The sequence below is a fragment of the Polyodon spathula genome, chromosome 4 (genome assembly GCF_017654505.1).
Source record: "Polyodon spathula isolate WHYD16114869_AA chromosome 4, ASM1765450v1, whole genome shotgun sequence".
NCBI classification, from domain to species: Eukaryota; Metazoa; Chordata; class Actinopteri; order Acipenseriformes; family Polyodontidae; genus Polyodon; species Polyodon spathula.
In genome coordinates, this window is record NC_054537.1 from 84,779,349 (window position 1) to 84,802,352 (window position 23,004).

Sequence of the window (23,004 nt, forward strand, 5' to 3'; positions counted from 1 at the left end):
TTTGTGAATTGTGGTATTGATTGGCAAGTAGAAAAACACGAGGGCCTGATTAGAATTGAGCCAAATAAAGAAACTCTTGTATTGTAAAAGCTTCATTTTGAATTCCTCAGGAAGCTAATGACGCTTTGTGACAGGGAGGACTTGGTCGCTGGTTCAGCTGCCCTGCTGCTGGGGTAAACAGGAATGCTTGCCCGGTGATGAGCTGATCGCGATTTTACACGCACCACTATACTGTACTCGAATTTAAGATGCAGGCCATTTTTGAGAAAAAAAAGGGGTTAAAAAGTGAGTTTGGAATTAGAAGAAATTTGGTACTTTTCCCATTGTAATACAATGCATTTACCACAGTTTGCCATGCTTTGCTATACTATGCTTTAACTATATGGGAACAAAATACATTGAGATTTGTACAGGTTTACTTCTTTAAACCTAGTGTCTCTTGCTTTAACCAATATGTTTCATAGAATAAAACACCACTTCATTTGCATTGCTTTGACAACTCTATTGCAGATAAGGAATACATTTTTTTAATATCGTTGGACTTTATGGAACTGTAAACTATTACCATAATAATTTGAAAGCTTGGTCAAGATTTAAGCTTGTTTTTAAGTATGGAACAACTTTTTGTTTTGTTTTTATTTAGTCAAAATAGAAATTACTAGATGGCTGTGCATATTTGGAATAGAAAAAAAGGTGTGTCTGTTATGGCTCTGTTGATGATGACTATTGAACAGAACTTATTATGGTGTATACTTTTAAATGAACAAAGAAGTTACACATTAAACATGATAATTATGGAAACAAATGGTGCTGCGCTTATGCAGGGAATACTTTCACAGAACATGCGATTATGTATGATGTTCAACAGAAAACAAAGAAATGACTTAATGGAAATACAATAGCTACAAAATCTGTTATATGTTTTAACTAAAGTCTAAACTACTACCAGTATGTTTTGTATTTTTAAAAAAGACTGGTCTGATTTAATTAAGATGCTTTCAGAAAATTTAATGTACTGCGTTTAAACAAAATTAATAACTGTACTGCCCTCTATTGTTTATTGCCCTCATTTACAACCAAGTACAGCTTCACTTGTTTAAAGTGATACATATCTTTAGGGTAAATATACACTGTATTCCTTAAACTGTCCCATTTTTCTTAAGAATAGTATTTATATTGTTTAGTCTTTTAGGGAAAAAAAAAGAAAAAAAGATGCATTCTCCCATAACTAAATACACTGATGTTACCACATTCTATCAGATGCAACACTTTATTTTATACTTATAGCTAGAAACTGCAAGCCATCCTACCTTACAATATCGTAGGGACTCCATTAAAGTAAGAAAGCCTACAGTTGCTTGATTGTGTATACCTTGCAGTTCTGAAAGAGAAAAGGGATTTTCTGTACATTTCCAAAAAAACTCACATGTCAAGGAAGTCAAAGAATACTTTTTTTCTTTGTGACCTTGCAAGGCCTGCAAAAAATGTACTGCAAGAAATATACAATACTGTGTGAAAGCTGTGGAAATTAATTACATGAGAACTTAAACGAACAAATACAGCCAAAGGCAAGACAAAATGTTTAAAAATACAGTACAGTAATAATGGATTTGGCTGGAAAGTATAAAAAACAAAAAAAACACAACTAAGGCCTCTGATCATGAATTGGACGGCTAAAAGCTTGTTAATCTATTTAATTATCTTGACACTTTTGTGGCAACAAACATGTAAGGCAAAAAGTCATCCCTTGTCCGAAGCAGCAAATTATTTTATGAATGAGATGACTGAAGTTGAATATAAACATTACATAGCACTGCCACCTAGAGTTCAAATATGTCCATTAAGAGTTCAGTTTACAAAAACATACAAACATACAGATTGAAAAATAAATTGAAAATGTTCTAACAAGTCAACTCTAAGGGTTTATTTAAGAACCAAAACTAGTTTGCAATTAGTTTTGGGACCAAACATGGTGTACTGTTAGTCTGGCTTTTAAAGACCATGATAAAACGTGACTTTCTATTCCCACTGTAAACATATATTCTGAAAACTTACGCTGTATAGAGAACATTATACCCTATAATTAAAGTTACATCGAAGCTCCCAATATAAACACGATATTTGAGATACAAGAAACTTGGGTTATAAAGCAGTGAGAAGCATGAAATTCATAAGATCGTCTAAAACTAGAAAGGGGCTTTACTCTCCGTCGTATATTTTAAGTTAAAGTGGATGCCTACAATTTTTTTGTAATTCTTGTTTCAGATTGTTTTTATGGCCACCGATAGCTCAAAAACTGCGAGGTAAATAAACATACCATTGAGCACAGACACGCTCCTGAACCAGGAATTGAGCCTGTTAGCAATCCGAAGTGAAAAAAAGAGATATTAAGGGTTTAAAAACGTAATCTGGGAATGTGAATTCGTTTAGATCAACAGTCTCCAAATTAGAAAACTGTGCTATTGAATAGGTTGTGTGTAGGTTCTCTTATTGTAGAAGCCAAGTGATTCTGGCTGCTCAGACTGTGCAAAATTGGGGGTGGGGGGCTGTATTTACCTTGTAGTCCACACAATATTTTTTTGTAGAAAATGCACCTGTACTTACAGAATAATAAGAAAACACTTATGACGTAAATTTGGGGCTCAGTCTTTTCATACAGCTTTCTATAGTAATCAGACGTCACTTCATCCCTATATACAAGTAAAAACTGTAAGTGTTACGTACATATGCATATAAAGACAGGCACCTCTTTATATCCCCCAATAATTATCATCACTAAATTGTGCTAAAGAATGTCCTGGGTGAGATGCCACTCTTTCCGTGTCTATGCTGCAATGCCTAGGTAGAACACGTCTGTTAAGACTGCTGTATTGTAAAAAGATTTAACTAGTGTTCTGGGTTTGTGTCGCAAATGTAATGTTATCTTAAAGTAGTTTTTTGCAATTAATTCCAGTATGAATTGTACAAAAAACATATCAAATAAGCAGTCACTGCTGCAGTCTGTGTGCAACTACTGCTTCATCAGTGTATTCCAGTCTGTGCAATGTAACAACATAAGAGTCGTAAAGTTGATGTCAATTTATACCTTGGCAGAATCTGAGCCCAACGTCCAGTGTGATATGACTAACCACAGGAAATGATGTGCCAAGGTTTACTAGTTGTATTAGTGTTATTATTAACTAACTATTATTAGATTTATGGGGTTATGGTTTAGACAAAAATAGAAAGAAAAAAAAATCAAGACCTGTATCGACAGCCACATATCAAATTAAACTTTAGCCTTGTGAATTATTAGTGGTAACGGTTTTAGTACGTTGTCAGAGATATACACAGAGAAGCTGCCAAGTTAAATTGAGTCTTTGCCTTTCAAATAATATCCCCTAACACCTAAAGCTGCTTGATCACACACACCATATAAAATGTCCATGATGTTTCAGATAAGACTCCATATACGGTCTAATAAGAAAAAAAGAATCAAGAGGTATTTTTGTTCTAAATATGTCTGTATAGCATAACAGCTGAATCAAGGGGATAAGCCAAGAGATATTAGGTTGAAATCCCAGCATTGTGCTTCAGTCTCAGGTAAACTACATTGCACTCTAATCATATTACTGGAAGTTACCATAAACCCAGTTTTGATTTACTTTCTACAAAATGTTCTGCTATTAAAAAAACATGTCGGGTCTCATCATATGTGTTACACACTTCATAGCTTGTCAAATGAGATTTAAAAAGTATGCCAGGAAATTGTTAAATTATGCGATCCATTTACTTATGTAATACATTTATATTAAAATAGCTCTTGTGAAAGAAAAGTTGGTATTCTTTCAGAAAACTTACTCATCCCAGAACATTCCCTGTCTCCATCCCAAACATTGGAAACTGCATAGCCCGTCAACAACAGGTTGGTTAAACTCTGGCTGGAGAAAAAAAAAAAGAAAAAAAACCTTAAAAAACAAACTAAATAATAAAATAAAGGAGTAACATGACACCACTGACATACTGTGATGGATCTAAAATGTATTACCATTTATACAAAGAAAAATAAAATAGTGTCTGCGGTTTTTCAAAATCACCATCTCCAACAGTGAAACAAGAGAAAGACCCCTAGTTTGATTATTTTAACAGCAGAGGTACTGTATTTATAACTTCCACTGAATACAGTGGGTTATCACCATCTTTCGAAACAGAATTGCAAAGACACAGAAAAGTATTTAAATCAAACTAACAACTCCAAAACAAATTAAAAACAATCACCGTTTTAGATCACTTTTCAATTTGCAAAAATATATAAAATTAAAATACCTTACCTTCCATGACCATATACAGGGTCTATGAGGGGTTCAGCTGAATCTTCAATTTCATTCTTTACATTTCCAATACCCTAAATGAATATTGATATTACTACTACATGGAAAATGTTAAATAACAACATCTATATATTGGATGGGGGGTGGGATTCGAAATTCTAGCACTTCTCAATTGTTTTAATGAGCCAGCAATTTAGAATTAAAACCTAAATAATAATTCTGGTACTTTGCTAATACAGTGTGGTCTTTCATGTTTGTGTTACATGACTTTTTAGGTTAAACTCTGATTGAACATAAAATATTCCTACAACTGAACAATTCTATAAAGCTGAATCAATACAACAAACAACCATGTACATTATCTTCTAACAGGTGTCCAACTGGATGCTGTAGGATACAGTATATTTGTTTGTGACTAAACAATTAAGAGGTCGGGGGTGTAACACTGCAGAAAACTAAACTTCAGTTCAGAAACACACCTTTGTCAATATGACTGAATACAAAAAAAGCAGCACTCCGAATTTGTTCCTCCATGTATCATAAAGATCCAAAATTGCTTCCTTCATCTCACCAACAGTTTTCAATGTTCTTTTGCTACAAAAAAAAAAAGAGTAAAACATACTGCAAATGTTAGTGATAGCATTAAACTATACATTATTAAAATACATCAAAATAGACAAACAACTCAGATGACGAAGACATACATTTATTTGTTTGGCATACTTAAGATTGTTTGAGGAGACATTATTTCTACAAAGTTTTACAGGAATATCTGTTTACTTTCATTGTTCATCTGATTAGTAAAAAGTTTACATTCAAATATTAATTTTATTATTTAAAAATATATATATATATATATATATATATATATATATATATATATATATATATAATTGGAATTATGTCCAAAAATGTTTTTAGCTTCAATGCAAAAGTTTACCATAGGCTATTCAGTTTTTATATGTATTTCTTCACATAAACTATTTGTGCTACTTGTTCTGTGAACAAAAAAAGCTGCATAAAAAAAAATGTCCCAACACCACATTTAAGCAGGGTTTAACTAAAACGTCTAAACAGATATAAAAGGGAAACCCTTTACATAACCATTGAAAGAACATCAAATTAGTTATGTTCCTTGCTGCATTTCAGGCTTACTGGGTTTGTATGTAGTTGACTATGAAATCATATTTGCTTTACTTTGTTCTTGAGGTTCTTATTTTCCTAACAATAGTCTCAGTCAGACGTATACAACACATGGAATATACATACGTGGAAATTAAAAAAATAAATAAAAATCAGGAGTGTGCAGAAAGATGAGGGACCTAAATACAATAACCACTCCCTCACCACACTTTCTACACTGGCAGAAAATGTTGGGGCCATGCCTTCAGGTGGTATGGCTTAAAAAAAAAAAAAAAAGGTTCTACTGCACTACAAATGTGTTTTGTTGTTTAATATAAAACTCTAGGCTAAGAAATAAGGGACCTAAAAACCCAAGGTCACAGGCTAAAGCAGATGAAAAGTAAATTAAACATTTGTCTCAGAAAGTCAGAAGCAAGAATAAATACTAAAAATGATTAATGGTGGCCATTTATCTTTATAAAGACTAATAGTTTAATTGGTTACTTACTGAATTATTGTATGAAATCGCTCAAAGCCAAGCTCCTCAGCAGCCAACGCAGCTAAGCATAAAAGACACTTTTCAGCAACAAGCACACAAAACAGAATTTACAGCGCACAAGCACACTACTTTCACAAGTTTGTGGATTAATCTATTAAGTCTATTAATTTTATATATTAACTTAATTATTTATAATGAAGATAAAAACACACTTAAGTAGAGCTAATCATTTGATTATTCCACTTTAAGCTTTATTATTATTATTATTATTACTAATGTATCTGGCAGACACAATCCATGCTGAATTGTACTTAATGTTATACCAAAACAGAAATTGTTGTTTTATTTTCCACAGAAATACTATTTTTTAATTTTACAAAATTATGTAGGTGTTACGCTGACTTTCACTATTCTGTGGACTTCTGCTGGCTACCCAATAACTGCTTTAGCCTTTAATTTATGGTTCACTGGACTAAATCAAGGCTATATAAAAAGGTAATTCATTATATTATTGCATGCCAGGACAGAGTATTTCTGGTAATTAAACCTATATGTAATAAGATAGACCTATCACCGCTAATGCCCAATTAATAGATTGCCTCAACTTTAATGAAGGTAAAGGCATTTAAAAAGTTGAAATGCATTTTTTGTAAATAACAAAGCTTCCCCCGGGGTAGGCATAATGTAACGAGAGTCGCATCTCAAAATGCATAGTATGAAAACATGGACATGCTAACAAGATCAATATCCTTCATATGGCCAGAAGTAAAAATAAAATAAATAGAGCAATGAAACAATTACATTGCATACAGCCGTGTACCGAATATGGGTCTTTAACATTTCAAAACCGTAAAGTTTTTTGACGAGCCTCCTTAACATCAAAATAATCTAAACTGTATTACTAAAGTTTTGTATGTAATTATGAAACTTTTAATGTAAAACTAGATGTGTAGAGTACAAGCATAAGATGGTTTCCTTATTAAAGATAAGTGAACTGTCTCTTACAGGGTTCTTCATCCTTTGTATGATGGCTGGATTCCGGATGACTGTCAGAAATGCTGGCATTGTCCTCTGACACTTTCTCTTTTGACCAGGTTACTAAAGAGTAGGATTTTGATTTGTTGAAACAAGCGGTTTCTAAAATTTCACTTAAAGTATTGCAAAGAACAGCTTTCCGTTTCTCTTCTGTCGAAAAAATAAAAACAAAGGTTGAATTAATTAATTAAACAACACGTTTAACATAACATGTGTCTCTTTCATAGAGAAGGTGAGATCCACAAAGTGATGGAAATATTTATTAGATAGGATTTACTGGAATTATTTTATTAGCTATATGTACTTTAATTGTATAAATATAATAAAAAAACACATGAACATGCTCATACTGTAAATGCACTACTTGTACATTGAAAACTAAAAAATATATAATGAAATTAGGACTTACCTGAACAATCTCTCCAATTAGAGTTTTCACAATTAAACAAGATATTCTTCAAAAGAAAAGCCTGCAAAGATGAGCATACGCATGGTTAAATACCACTTAAAACATCAAAGTAGAAATGATCATCTGTGACTTATTATATTTCACATGTATATGCAATAGAGAAGACATACACTTGAGACTGACTGTTAAATACAAGTCATGTGGTAAAAACATGTTGAGGAATGAACGACTATGGTAATGTAGCCATGTATAAAAAGCAGTAATTGCAAATTTCCAATATTGCGTTAAAAGAGAAACAGATTCAAACATTAACTTTTCCAAAATGTTACTTTCAGCTCAACAGCAACTGGTTCTCTTAAATGTATTTATATTATTGATCAATACACTCCTTTCGTAAAATAAAATACAATGTCCTACCAGCACATTTTTGCATGCGTCTGTGAAGCTTGGGTGCCCTTGTTAACTACATATTTGTATAGCCTACTTGAATAGATAACCATCCACAATGTTTTATTACTCAATTCCAGTCATCCACTGCACTTTGGTAGAGAGCTTGGATAGAAACTCAGAAAGCAAGCAGTCGGAGTGGCATAATAGACAAGTGCTCACCCCCAAAGCACCACAAACCAAAAAAAACCCCAGAGTTCTCCCCAGGCCTTTTCAGCTGGTCGGGCCGTCCGGCGAAGTGGCTGTCGCCGTCCAGCTGAAAAAACTTGATCTGCCCGTCTTGCAGATGCTACTGTACCATTAACAATAAGGACTGATTGTGCTTCTAGCAAACAAGATCACATGACCACTGTGTTACATCTTGACACAACATTTAACCAATCAGAGAGTTGAAGGGGTGGGCTAAAAAGTTAAAATGACTGCTAAAAAAATAGTGCAGAGTCCTGGACTATTACACTCCGGTTTCATGCAACAGTTATGATGGTGACCAAGCGTGTGCGGGTATTGTTTTGTAAAAAAAAAAAAAATGAACAGTTGCATTGAAAGAATGTAGAATAGCGGAAAACAAAAATAGAATAACAGAATGCCCTGAAAAGTTAACATAATGAAAACAATTCTCAATAGTTTTTAGCTCAATAATTACGCTAAAAATGAAGTGAAAAGGTTACAGTTTTTTTCGTGAACTCCAATAAACCTACTTTATCTTTCCCCAGTCAAATCGTAGAGTGCCTAAATAAGCATGGTAATTTACCATAATAAAAAAAACAGTAATAAAACAGCAACCAGACACAGTCAACAAAAGATAACACATTATTCAGATTCTTTTGTCGTATTATATATTTAAGGTAAGTTTATTTTACAGTTAAAAGTGCTCCCTGCTATAATGTTCTGTCACCCGGCTGTACAGAATTCCTGGGAAAACCCTGAAGCCAGTACTATAATACTTTTTTGAACACCTGAACCAAATCAAGTGTACCACTTTTCCAGTGGTACATCCGAGGCATCAGGGCCTGGTTGGTTTTCCACTGGCTATTTGTCAAGCCGAGCAAGAACTAAACCATAAAGCTGGCCTCACATCTAAATCTGTCTTGGAGCTGGGCAGGGGCGGGATTAATGATTTTCGACATTACGTTGCGCCAGTCAGTACCTTCAAGAAAGCTGAACAAGGTGGTGTGCAGCGAGTCAGAGGAGAAAAAAGTACAAATTACTGCTCTCTCCGAGAAGCATAGTTTTCCTTTTTGCGTTGTCAGCCTGTCATTGCATTTCAGTTTTACAAGTGTACACAGTGCTCTCTTTTTCAATACCCACTGCCCCTGACCCCTAAAAGAAAAGTTTTAAACATTGTCAAGGAAATTCATGGTTAAACTCATTTTAATATAAGCATTTCCCAGATATTTAATTCAGACTGTTGTCTGTATGGCATTCTTAACCAGATCTACTTCAAAGCTTGTTGATTAGGCCAAGGCACATGCCAAAAACTGTGTTAACTCTTTGAAGCTCGCCTTCCAAAATGCTATCTGATTGTCTGGTCTAAGGTGTCATAAAACTTATCAAGCCAATCTATAGTGACTATGCAGTTGTGCCATTATTGTGTTAAAGGTTAGTTAAAATGCTTTAAGAATCATTTTTAATTACATAACTTGTGGACACAAGTTTAATAGTTATTTTAAGTGTCCCAATAAATCTGAAGTGTTTATTGTGTTGTAAATGAATATTATAAACTAATAACTATTTCTGAATATTATCATTTGATTGTATTATGATGTGTTTTATATGCTTGTAATCGGAATTTTGTATAGAGAATGAAACTGAAATCTGTATGCTTCTCTAATGAATGTAACTAAAGTTATATTGAATAGGATGTTTAAATGATAAATGTAAAATCCTTTGATAATGAAATAGGTGGATACGTTACATTTCTAACACACCATTTTTATGTGACACGCAACTGTCTATCAAATACTGTGAACCAATGGAAGAACCGACAAGGACTTTACAGTACAAGGGAACGCCTATACATTGTGTTATTTAAACTCAAAACAAGGATTTTCGTAGCTCTCCGGATTTGCTCTCGCTCTCTGAATTTGTTCTTCCTCTCTTCAATTTCATCACTCTCAACTCATCAAACTCTGAAATTCTTCAACGAAGATGCAATGATGTAATCTTCAAAGCTGTCCCGGAGAAGATGGGTTCCCTCCGGAAATACGAAAGTTTTTGCCTACAGACTTCACAGAAATACTGCACTGTGCTGCTGCACAACTAACTTCTACAGAAAGGGCGACCACGTTAAGAAGACTGTTTTAAACATCGCACCAACAGAATAAGTATCAAACTTATATTGTGTGTTTACAAGTAACTGAACTGAGTCACAATATGTAATGTGCATCTATTCAACTAAATGCTGGAACACTGTACATGTGTACTTAGCCACCTGGAAGCAAGCACATGTATACGTAATGCGTGACTGAACTGAACAGTGCGTGATTAACTATTAAGACTGCTTCACTAATGCAAAACTCTATGACAAGAGAGCACCTAAAGGATTCATTATGAACATTTAACAATGCATTGCTTTTCCTTGAATGTTTTATTTTGTTTCTTCTTTATACATATGTTTTTAACGCCGAAGCCTAACCTTTATTCTTCTTCTTTTGAGAATATGAAAAAATGTAGTAATAATTGGGATTGTTAGGTTTATTTTTGTCTTATAACAAACACACATTTATGACTGATTTGATATACTTAAACATACATAATATTAATTGTTAATCTCTTTTCATCATGAATCTAGGGATAATTATGCCAGCATTGTTGTTCTTATTGAGGTATTGTGTTTATTATGGTTAATAATTACATTATTTTCTTTAACGGTAATTGGTGAGGACAGTTGTGACATAAATCCTAGATAGACAACGTAAATATGCACGACAACATACAGCCAGAGCTTTCTGACGCACCATTGCCTTATTTTCGTGCGCTGGAAAGGAAATGTGTGCTGACATAAGAGGATCCTTTTTCTCAACTAAAGAAAATATTATAAACTGTGACAAAAATGACACCTCTGGTGATGACTGTACTTTTGCCGGAAGGCATGTGAGTATTTCAAACTATATAAAAATGTCAACTTTGGGGTCCCCGAGTGGCTTACCTGGTAAAAGCACAGCCGCTCCCAGCGCATCCTTTGTACACTTTCAGACAATTTCAAGTATTCTGGACAGTCCTATTATATGAGGATCGAAAATGAAGAAAAACACAACCATAACCTCTCAATCAGCCATCCACAACTCAAATATAGTGCCTCTTAATACTACATCATCCACATGCGACTCCACACATTCACTGCATTTAACGTCAGCTGCACGGTTCGGGCTCTGGAGTGGAACAACCACCAGACGGCTCGGTTTAGAGTGGAAAACAGATAGCGGTGCAACGAACCTGGACTGCTGCAATCACTGCACAAGGACCACCGTGAAACTGTTCTAGGGCAGTTGGCTCTGTTTCACTGAAGACAAATCCTAGAAAGAGAAAACATGAGCTTAGAAATGTCCTGTTTAACCACAATAACTATACTAGTAGGCCGGCTGAGGCTGTCCTCTTTAAACCTTTATGAGGCAACTGAATGACTTCTTCTTTAGTATAAAAATGTAAACAATATAAATCTACACTTCATACAGGATATACCACTACGGTGATTAACTACCATCAGACTTGTATTTTTCATGTACATTTTAATTATATATTATTTCCACGTCTACTGTGTGGCTATAGGACTACCCTACACTATTGTACACAATATGTGAATTCACTTTTTTTTTTTTTTTTAAACAATTATTTTTAGTCATTTCACAATTTGGAATGTCCAATTATTAATCAACCTGCAGGTGCCCGGCAAGCCACAGGGGTCGCTGGTGTGGGGTGAGCCAAGGACTCCCCAACCCACGGTCGGCAGTGGCATAGCTTGGATTCAAACCGGCGACCTCCAAGCTTTTGGGTGCATCCTGCACTTCGGCCGGAGTGACTTTACCGGATGCGCCACTCGGGAGCCATGTAGTCATTTGTTAAATAAAAGTAATAATTCAATGGATAATTCTTTGTTCTGATTCAATTAAACTCTTTAGATACCTGCACTGCTTGCTTTAAACTTAACTACATATTAATGGATGCAACCAAAACTAAGCACCCTATCACTTCTTATTCAAAGGAATGACACATTACTTTAGTGTTTTACAGTACCTTGGGTCCACCTGCAGAAGACGGTATCGGACACACCGTTGCCAGTTCGTCTTCCCCAAACCAGATCAACCACTTCTTTATTTAGCTCTGACATTTTCCCATAGACTCTTTCTTTAAAAAAACGATAAATAAATAAAAATAAAAATGAATGTCTTGAAATGTACGTTGGTTGGGATGGACATTTATGATACTGCTACTCCTCCACGCCCTTTTCTCATACAGTGAGTAGAATAGAATATGAAATCAGATTATCTCAGCTAAATTCAGTGACAGCTGCTGTGCCGGCCTGTGACTGTAGCTATTAGCTAGCACTACGCTCACTACAAATTACCCAATATAACGGTTAACTATTTCCCATTACAGACGCAAACTAGTAACATTACCAAAAAGTATATTATATGTACATATTCCCTAACTGGCATCAACTTAAAACTACACTAAAACACAACAAAAACACCAAAGCACCTATGACTATGCAATTTACAGTGGCTTTACTTTTTTATTATCTGTTGACAAAGAGCTAATTTAAGAAGTAGCCCAAAGCACATAACCTTATATATTTAATTGAAACACCCAGGCCTGAGGAGCGTGAAGCTAGGGAGCTGTCCCGCGACTCCTACTCCCGTTCAGAGCCACAGACACCCCACTCCCCCCCAACCCCTCTTTGCTCCACTACAGAAACAAACGGCAGTCAGAAGAAAACAGTACGGCGCCCCTTCTTTTATTAACCAGACCTCTTGTTTTTAGTTTCAATCCGACGTTTACCAGAGCAGACATAAAACAGGCAATTCAAATCTTAAACTGTCAACTTACAGAAACAAAACACTTCCGTGTACTCCACTGTTTCTATTTGTGTTTCAAAACCTCTCCCCCTCCCATCACAACGCCGTATTTACTCGTAAGAACGTGGGTTTAACGTAAATGTAGAAAGCCGATTGGTCTGTATCCAGAATGTTCCCCAAGACCACGCCTCTTACCCATGATGAATGAAAGAAAACTGTTTCAAACAAACTGGATGGATGGCTCGCTGGACGCTCTCTGTGGCTCCACGATTGGGCTGTTAGAAAGTGACTGCCTACTAGACAAGTATTCAAAGCATGATTGGTTTGTCAGTGTTGTCAATCAGATACTAGACGCTCAAGCGCAGACCTTTTGGTAACGCCTTTTTGCCACAGTTGCAGTCCGTACAACGGTGAAATAATGAGGTCACGTGGTTTGTTTACTACCGAGGCGTGTTACTCCCCCCCTGGGCATGTGTCAACGTACTGTAAATTTGACTCGAGGTTATGCAAACAGAAGTAAGCAAACTATGAAACTAACAATAGTTGAATAATAACTGTATTCCATTTCAACTGCATACGTTTCATACAGAGTGTTTAGAACCAGCAGACAATTGGCAGCAGTCTTTTTGGGGTTTCCTATTACCAGTACAAATTCTACTGTCAGTAAGAAGCCCCCAAAACGGTGCTGCCAGTAGCTAAAAATCAGAGCCGAAGAAAGATAAATATTTATATTTTGCTGACTTTAAGTTTATACAGTGAAATGGGTGGCTATAATAATGCTACAGCTACTGGCAACAGAATTAGCTGCCTTCAGACGAGCCAATAAAAATCAGAGGTAGCAGCTAGCCACATCTGCCAATATTAAGTTATTTCGTGTAATTTTCAGTAACTTTACTGGTTTAAGTTACATTAATATTATTAATATTATAAATACTGTTGTAAATTAGCTATACGTCAACGTTGACAGTTCCTTATCTTTCTTAACCCACAACACAAGGATTCTGAGGGAGGTATTTAGAGAAAACATTTTAGCGAAGATCCTATTGAAATCCTCAAAATTGCCCCATATTTTCAGAAATATATATGTACCGACTATAAGTAAAGCAGGCATTATTAACACACCATTAATATTAAAAGAGGAAAACATATATGCAATTTCACGCCAAAGTTAAGGAGCCTTTTGCAAGCACTCAATGGGCTGAGCAAAAGCGAAAGCGAAAGAGTGATGGAGTTTTGTCCGAAAAAGGTTTCCGTAGCAGCTGAAGACTAGTGTAGCACACGTTGTTTTACTAACTGGGGGGCTTGGTTGTATTTTGTTAATTTATGTTTTTGGGGCCTACGTAGTAAATACAATACATAATGGGTGGGCAATCTAAAAGTAAAAAGTCAAACAAGTCCACAAGGAAACAAAACAACAGGGGCCAAGGTAAGTTAAACGTTTTAATTGCATGACATATGTGTGCACCAAGCGTGGCACATTGTGAGAACTTGGCACTTTCAATTTGTATGCAGTCAGTAGTAATTAGTACACTGCAAATTGATAATATTAATGATGTATCCTATGCTTGGTCTATATTATGTCATTGTTTTAGATATAAATATAAGCCAACATGGCATTCACACAAATGCGACGTAAACAGTTTCATGTACCTACTATGCGTCTTTTAAAGTTGCGTTTTAAAGTGGATTTTTTTAAAGGTCACACATTCTGTCAATAATTGATATATACATATATATATATATATATATATATATATATATATATATATATATATATATATATATATATATATATTTTTTAAGTACCTTAGTAGAAAAGTAAGTTACCGGTACTTGTCATATCTTTTTTTCATCCAGATCACGATAAACTAGTGCATTTCGTTAATGCGTAAGTTGATTAAGTTTATGAGAACTCTCATTTTCGTGGTCAATGTAGTTTTACTTGTACGTTCATCCGCTCTGATCTGAACTTTAGGTCACGTTTCAAGGGGTATTCTCAGTAGCACGCCATTTTAAATCCACAGCCACAGCCTTTCTGGATTTTGTGTTGTAAATGGAAATAACATGTTTTCGATTTTGCCTTTCCTGAATCTGGGTTAATAGGGTTATCTGGACAGGAAAGAATGAAACTCAAGATGCAAGAAAAGGCAAAGAAGAAAACTGCAGAGAAATACAGTGTGGAACAGTTACTGGAAAAGGTAAATGTGTAAAGCCTTTAACACAATGCTGATTGGTACTGTATACCATCTGAAAACAGAAGGCGTGAGCTAAACCCTCATCTTAAAGATACTGTAGCGTCAGTTGCAATGTTGTACTTAAATTGGTTTAGCTGAGGTACTTCAAACCTGAAAATACGTATTAAAAAATACTCAATTTCAGCATATCAATGTATGTTTGTGATTTATAGTTCTAGTATATTTAAGGAAGTTTGAAGTTTTGTGTTTCTTATCATTGAAAAGCAGATTTACTTGCAATAAATTAACATTTTATAGTTTTGGAATCACAAAGTGAGTAATTATCAAAAACAGGTGATTAAATACCAAATTACTGTACCAGTATAAGTAATGCTAAGATTTCTGCTTTCAAAAGCATGCCTTTAGTCTCTGTCTTGGTGTCTTTTTCTTTTCATTATTGTTATTATTATCACAAGGAAAGTATGATGATTTAAAAAAAAAAAAAAAAAAAAAATCAATAAAGTAACAAACAAATTAACTGCTGTAAATGATGCCAGTGCATGACAGGATGCCACTGGAACAGTATTTTGAATGGAGGGAGCAATAGATTGGAATCATGTATGCAATTAATTGGAATACACTGTACTTGTATAATTCTTAAACCTCTAAATGAACCTCATATTATAGTGGCACACCATGGCTACGTAGTAGCCATTGGCAAAAAAAAAAGCAGCTGGAAAACAAATTTAGCAAGTTAGTTCTCATTAGCAAAATCATTTTTACATTATTTCTTTAAATGTTTTTTCCTTAATTTGCCGTTGTGTTCACTGTCTGTCACAACACTTTAACACCGCTGTTACAACTACATTACCTTGCTGTGCAACAACAACTAGGTTCCCGCTTGTGCCCCTAATTCTATGCAGCACAGACTCTATGTGGGCCTAAGGGGCCCAATACCTGCTGCACGTGAAGTGATCTTCTAATGTTGTGGCAGTCAAAGTAAATCTAAAGTCTGGAGAAATTCTATGAAGATCACTGGTCACAGCTGCCAACAACCATGTTGTCACAATGCAAGATGGTAAATCGGTGCAAGGCAAAACTCAGTGTGATACGTGTTTCGCATTTCTATCAATTGTGTCATTTTGGGACACAGACACTAAAACGGATAATAAAAATATCCAAACAATGCTGTTAATGTTGAAAAGAATATTCCAAGAATATATGCAAAACAATAAGCTGCAACAGTAAGTACTGTGTTTTGTTGTTAACCCTGCAGCCTGTCTAGAACACTAATGTTCTCAATTTTCAGGCTGCAGTTTCTTTGCTTTTACTGCTATTGTATTTAAACAGGACCATTACTTAGATCTACCACTGTTTATATCAACTGAGCAGAGCCCCTTGGGAAGATCTTTTTATTGTGACATATTTAAACTTTTTTTTTTGTTTTGTTCATTACATCTTTCAGACTGAGGAGTACATGGACAACTTTGACTTTGAAATGGCACAATTGTTTTGTCAGCGTGCCTTGGATCTGGAGCCCACCAATCTTAACGTTTTGGATATGCTTGGAAACATTTGTGCAGAGCTTGGAAATGAAGAAAAAGCCAAACAAATATCCTTTTGTTATTACAAACAATATAGTTTATGAAATCAGTGATCCCGAAGAATAATTATTGACAAGCATAGTGAAAATGTTGGTAAAAACAATATCATACTTGTGGGACTATTATCAAGTGTTTGACGGAGATAATGCATTTTAAACCTCTGTTAATTAGTGCTGGGACAAAAACAAATATTTTTTAGTGATCTCTATGGAAGGCCATCTTGGTCAAAAATGTGTTGTGCTACTTTAAGACAAGCATGCCAATCAGAAACTTGCTGGAAATGTTAGTTATTTTTATATAGATTGTATATATTATATATTTTTTGTTTCGACTGTTATGTGAAACGTAATACATGAGTACCAGAAAGGTGAGTTATTTTCCCGTTCATTTTACAAAGCCATTTCCTCATTTGTTTTATTTGAACGTTTTAAAGATAAATTTCAGTTTTTTTTTTCGTTTGCTTGTTCAGCTACACACATGCACAAGTAAACCTCATGTTATGAAAACGTGTCGATGGCCACTTTACTGCAAAGAAACGGCGATGGCAAGGAATGTAAAAAATAAATAAAATGCGGTGTCAGCTTTATGTAGGACCTTAGTGTATTTTGGGGGGCTGGAGCTAGGGCTCCTCCCTTGTTATCCCACTAAAATACCTGTAGTCACCTAAAATTACCTGTCGGACACCCAATTTAAACTGTAGCCAACTTCCTAATTCTTGTCTTGTTTTTCAGTTTGCGTTTACCACGCAGATTTGCACTCAAACTAAAATCAAAAACTTTGTCTCAATCTGTTTAAAATGACTACTCACTCGAGCCAGCACGGACCCCACAGCACAACCCAGCACAACAGAGCACCAATATACTACAACCAGAGGATTTTACCGTGCACTTGTGGATTACTGAAAACCTGCCGTTTTACCCCTAATACCCCTATACCAGCAACGGTATGTGAGTAAAACGGCGGGTTTTCAGTCCCAAACAAAAAGGTTTCACAAAATAACACAGTACAATGATTATTATTAATTAAAAACTGACTATTTTGGTAGTTATAAGACTGTTTGGACATTCACTTTGTCATCCACATCACTCACCTCCAGACAGGCACGTATACAAAGAGATCAAATTGGAAAAAAAACCCACAATAGACAACAAACCTTGACGTACACAGGCATGGCATGGTGCTGCAAATGCTCTTTAATTTGACATACATGCATACATCCTGGAGCTGAAGTGGTTAGATCTCAGGATCCTTGAGAATTTTTGCTTGTATTTTCAGTTTTTCGCAATGTCTTTTGTGACGTTTATGCTCATCGACGACAGGAACTGGACTCATATTTATTTACTATTTTTTATGAGTATCATAAAGCTTTTTCAGCCAAAGCAGCTTCTCCATTAGCATTTGTACAATGCATCCACTGGTCTCAATCTGATCGTGATCTCTTTAATAGATTCTTCAATGGTCTTCGTGCTAACGCTTGTAGAGTTTGTGATTCCACCGCTGTGTCCAAAAGCAGCCTGCTCATTAACCTAAACGTATTCTTCCCTTGCTCTCAACAACACTCCTTTCTTCAGGAATCGTGTGTCTGCAGTTTCTCCTGTTAATTCTTCTCCTGTTTCACCTCCGCCTGCTTTTTCAACAAGCAAAGATCCAAAAGACCCATCAAATATTCTGGCGGCAGACAGTTGTGCAATAATTTCAATTTCTCATTCTGCATTACCAAAGGATGCCGTTTTTTACATATGCGCAGGATTGGTCTCATTGACGTTCCATCTGCCCTCTCATCTAAATGCCATTCATCATTAATAATTGCCTCTACCCCCATCAACATCCCGGCTCTATCAGATGCTCTTCATTATCACCCTGATCGTTTTTTGGTTAATTATCTAATTTCTGGCCTTTCTAATTTTTTTTTGTGGTTTTTAAATCCATCCCTCCTTCCACTATGGTTTGTAAAAACCTCCAATCTGCTATAAAGGAACCAGGAGTCGTCGACTCTCTCATCAATCCCTGCTTCTCAAAGATCTCTCTTCTCAGTAGTTGGTGTCCTCCTCTCAGAGGAGAAAACCATTGGTTCAGTTCAGTCACTTGAGTTCCTAAGAATTACTTTGGATACTATCTGAGTCAAAGCCTGAATGCCTCCTGATAAACTGGAATGCATTCGCTCTCTCATTCAGTCCTTTGAGATCAACCATTCCATTTCTAAACTGAACCTTCTTTCCCTCCTGGGAAATTTCAGTTTTGCAGTTTGCATCATTCCTCAAGGTAGGACATTTATTTCTCTTCTTGCTCTTTCTAAAACAGCAAAAAACCTCAACTCTCACATTAATATTACAGCTGAAGTCCAGAAAGACATTAGGATGTGGTCCTGTCTCTGTGACTTCATTTCTGCGCCCCACGACCTCTCACTTCATATGGATGCTTCTCCTATCGGTTTGGGTGGAACTTTTCTTAATCAATGGTTCTCAGATGTTTGGCCTCCAGAAATCAAAAATCTTCCTCCTCAGCTTAAATCCACAGGCTTATTGAGGTATTCCCCATTGACATTGCTGCCTGTCTTTGTGGACAATTTGTTCAGCTGTGCAAACTCAACTAACTTTGCCATTATTCTTCTTTATTCCACTGTCTTTCCCATCACAACCCCTCTAAGCCCTCAGATCCCCTTTTTATCAACTGTAACAATTCTGCTATAACAATAAACAGGTTTTCTACCTATCTTTCCTCACTCGTTTCTAAAGCTGGTCTTCCTCCCCAATTGGAAGACTCCTGATCCTCTTTATGTGTTTGTTTCTTTATTGTTTTTTCCAACGCTTTTGTTCTCCACGCAAAGATCGCAAGGCTCTCCATGCGGCCTCAGTGTCAGCTGAGTCTGACCTCTCCTGTTAGATGTCTCAGTAAGCCAGGGAGACCTCAGTTCATCCTCTACCCTTCCATAGTTTCCCTTGAGGGAAGTTATTTTGCTTCTCGGCTTTGGAGATCAAATGGTTCTCTGAGTAGTCAAGGGGAAACCACTATTCTGTTGCTAAAGTCATAAGCACTTAATCTCTTTATTCTAGCAGTCCCTTTACGCAGGCCTGGTTCCTGCCTCGTGAAGTATTATTTATTTTGGGAATAAACAAAACAGTGAGAACTGCTATTTGGCATCCTTTGTTTTGTAGTTAATTCACTGGGGTAAAGTAAGGCCTACACAACCTATTCTTAACTCCTGGGACAATTTTCTACTTTTAACATATTACACGTTGTAACGTCTTGCTGTAATAATAAAGGCACACACACAGAGGCCAAGCCCCCTTGCCCCTGCTGCTATGCTGTCGCATTCTGAGGAATATAATGGCTTTTATTACTTTTTGAAAATGAACAAATATCTGAACGAATATTTAAATTGAGTGACTCTCCGAACTTGAAAATTCCATGTTTGTCTGAGCAGCACTGCTACTGATTACCACTAGTTATAAAAGAGGTGCAACAAATCACTTCATTTGTTTTTCATGTTTCAAACTAGCATCTCCTGAACAATATCAGATAAGCCAGATAATATTTCCACCTAGTAAAAGTACATCATCACAAACCACTCAGGCGAGCAGCAAGTAAGGTTTTTCCTGCTCTCCATTCACTCAGTGTACTGTAAGACCCATACAGTTCAACAATAAATATGTTTTATCATATTGTCAGAAACACCTTTTCTTGTCTTTCTACGTCCAAATATAAATATCCTCACTGCTTACACAGAGCAACACATGCACACACGCACAGCTGGGCTGTCAATGGGTAAACGCTCAATTTAGATAGAAATTGTGTCAAGTCCCTTAATATTGGATACCATAATTGTAAAGTATGCCCTATGACAGGTGTCTTGTAAAATAATCATCCTTAACGTCATGCTAAGTGTTTTTAAGGGCAGTGGAGCTTAGTCCTGACGAGGGACACAGCAAGTACATGTATCTGGGACAGATCCACAGTGGGGTGGAAGCAGTGCAGTATTTCAGCAAAGGTGTTGAGGCTATGCTTAACGCTCTTGAAAAACAAACACCAGCTGTAAGTTACACGTTTTTAATTTTTTTCTGTTTTAGCAGTTGTATTGCAGAATTGCAAGTTGTTAGTTGTAGATTACTTTAAAGCCATAAATATTTGCAAGCCTTTTATTGTGCATTTTTCTTATAGGAAAAAAACAGCAGTTTTTTTTTTGCACGAATATCAAATTCCGCTAACAGTAATACTTCATATATTGCAACAGATCGCCAACATTTCTGGAGCAAAATAGGTTTTATATTTATGGCTTTACAGTATTTTCTTAGACCGTGCTATTTAAATGTTACCACTAGAGGGAGTCTCACTTTTGTTTCAAAGAGAATTTAGGATTTCAAAGAAGTACTGATGTAGATGTATCATATATATTTATATATTTTAAAATATATCAGTTAAAAGCACTAGCCTACATGTTGATGTGACTGGTAATTGGTCATGCATGATAATGAATGTTAAGAACATTTGCTCAATGTATACCTTGTTTTTGCTGACTTTAAGGACATATTAAGAATTAACTTTTTTGACAGAACAGGTAAAAAAACAGTTTGTGTTCATATAGTGTAAGAAAGATTTCTTGAAACCGAAGTGACAAAATGACCTACTGTATTGACAGTGTCTTCTATCTCCCCTTAGGTGTTAGCAGCAATTGCAAAAGCAGAATTAAGGTCTTGGTGACCAGTTTGCACCATTTCACATTTGTTACTAGCCATTCCACTTACTTTTATAGTAATGACATGCCACAGGAAGAGCCACTGCAAGACATTTGCATGTTCGTTTAAAATGTTTTAACATTTTGCTTTTGCAGTCAAAACACTAATTTCTGTTCTGTTATTTTTATTCACTTACTATATTTTACAGTGTAAATGTATCATTGGTACTATTGACCTAACTAAAGAACCTAGGCAGTTTAATCCTCCCAGTTTCTAACTGGCTCTGATACATTCTTACTGAAACAAGTTAACTGTGATACAGTAGTCTGACCTTGGGTATAGGAAACTTTCACTAGAGTAGACAAAAAAAAAAAAAAAATCATTATCTTCAAACATTTAATTTGTTCTGTACGTTCTTTCAAAGGCAGCTGCAGCAGCAATTTCCCTTGATGACCCTGAAGTGACAAACAAGGACGTCTCGGTGGCTTTTTGTTCCATTGCTGAAATTTTCTTCACTGACCTCTGGTGAGAGCTGTACTGCTTTAATTGATACATTTCAACTCAGGAACACAAAAAGGATTCTCATGACATTAAATAATATTGGGAATGTATATGGGGCAAAAAAATAAATCAATTTACATGTTGTGCCATGCGCTGTGCATTTTACATAAACTTAAAAGTGATAAGTTATACCATCTACATTTTCCTCAATGCTTTATCTTTCTGTTTTCTTTCTTGTTGCGTCTGTTTAGATCCTAATTATAAGGCTTCCTAAATCATTCCTCTTTTCCATCTTCTTAAAAAGCTGAATTTCTGAAGCAAGGTGGTTTTAGAAATGACCACTAGGAGTGTCCAATTGTAATTTATGTTTGCAATTTAGCTTTTTTTGAGGTTGATACATTAGGAATCCCTGTAAATAAAAAAAAAAAAAAAGATAATGATTAGGGGGATTGCTGATTCTCGTATTTTCCAAGTACTTGCCTTTTAAGAAGTTTTTATCAACAGGTATTAAATAAATCAAAACACACCTGTTTATTAATATGTTGATTTATAAACAAGAAAAGCCACCCTTCCCTCACCTTTACAATTGAGTACCAATCCGTGGCAGTTAACTTTGCAATGTTTTAAAAGCTGTTTGGAAGCTAATTTTCCTCTCATCCAGAGAGCTGACTTTTTTACTGCTGTACCCAGGCCATTAACTGACAATAAAAAGACACGGTTAAAAACTAACTCTCACCCTTTCGCCCGAGACAAATTAAAACTGATGAGGACTAGTTGATGTCTGTGTCCTCAGTAGTCCTGTGGACGAGTGCTTAAAAAAAGTGTACAGATATACTCTCACGTTCACAGGCTTGCGTGTAGAAAATGCATTTTCTAACGGGGTGTAGCAGTGGTGAACAAACGTTCATAATGCTTACAAAACAGACACTGAAACTTCTCATCTCCTCGTCATGCCGAATTTTGCATTATTTTGAGATATGCAAATGCATCGGTGTTTCATTGAATTTTGTCTTTGCGATTACTTACGCAATTCATTTAGTCATGGTTTAAGTGAACTTTGAGACACCAAAACACTGCAAAAAAACAAAAAAAACAAACTGCCATTTCCTCACATTACATTGAAAAAGCCCACTTGCTTGAATGTAATGTGAGGGTGGCTGTTCACTTGAGTGAGCTAGTTTGTGTTTCTTTTTTAACAATAATTTGTATTCATTT

At 35.7% G+C, this 23,004-nt stretch overlaps 2 protein-coding genes across 5 annotated transcripts in view; one reads left to right on the forward strand and one right to left on the reverse strand.

The window, feature by feature from the left end:
- mindy3 (MINDY lysine 48 deubiquitinase 3) overlaps positions 1-12,967 on the reverse strand; it is a 44,571-nt gene extending 31,604 nt beyond the window's left edge. For 2 of the 3 annotated variants that reach the window (XM_041248835.1, XM_041248833.1), the window contains exons 1-10: positions 12,790-12,862; positions 12,056-12,166; positions 11,258-11,337; positions 7,376-7,436; positions 6,937-7,116; positions 5,941-5,992; positions 4,790-4,904; positions 4,311-4,384; positions 3,841-3,920; positions 1,311-1,381 (exon numbers count right to left, since the gene is read on the reverse strand). In XM_041248835.1, coding sequence (XP_041104769.1) covers positions 1,311-1,381; positions 3,841-3,920; positions 4,311-4,384; positions 4,790-4,904; positions 5,941-5,992; positions 6,937-7,116; positions 7,376-7,436; positions 11,258-11,337; positions 12,056-12,166; positions 12,790-12,832 — 867 coding nt within the window. In that variant the 5' untranslated portion in view covers positions 12,833-12,862. The other variant, XM_041248834.1, reaches the window with a different exon arrangement.
- A 1,085-nt stretch (positions 12,968-14,052) lies between these two features.
- si:dkey-12j5.1 (probable assembly chaperone of rpl4) overlaps positions 14,053-23,004 on the forward strand; it is a 117,758-nt gene continuing 108,806 nt past the window's right edge. Inside the window, exons 1-5 of one of the 2 annotated variants that reach the window (XM_041248837.1) lie at positions 14,053-14,263; positions 14,941-15,035; positions 16,477-16,623; positions 20,498-20,647; positions 21,713-21,813. In XM_041248837.1, coding sequence (XP_041104771.1) covers positions 14,197-14,263; positions 14,941-15,035; positions 16,477-16,623; positions 20,498-20,647; positions 21,713-21,813 — 560 coding nt within the window. In that variant the 5' untranslated portion in view covers positions 14,053-14,196. The remainder of the gene's footprint in view (positions 14,264-14,940; positions 15,036-16,476; positions 16,624-20,497; positions 20,648-21,712; positions 21,814-23,004) is intronic. The other variant, XM_041248836.1, reaches the window with a different exon arrangement.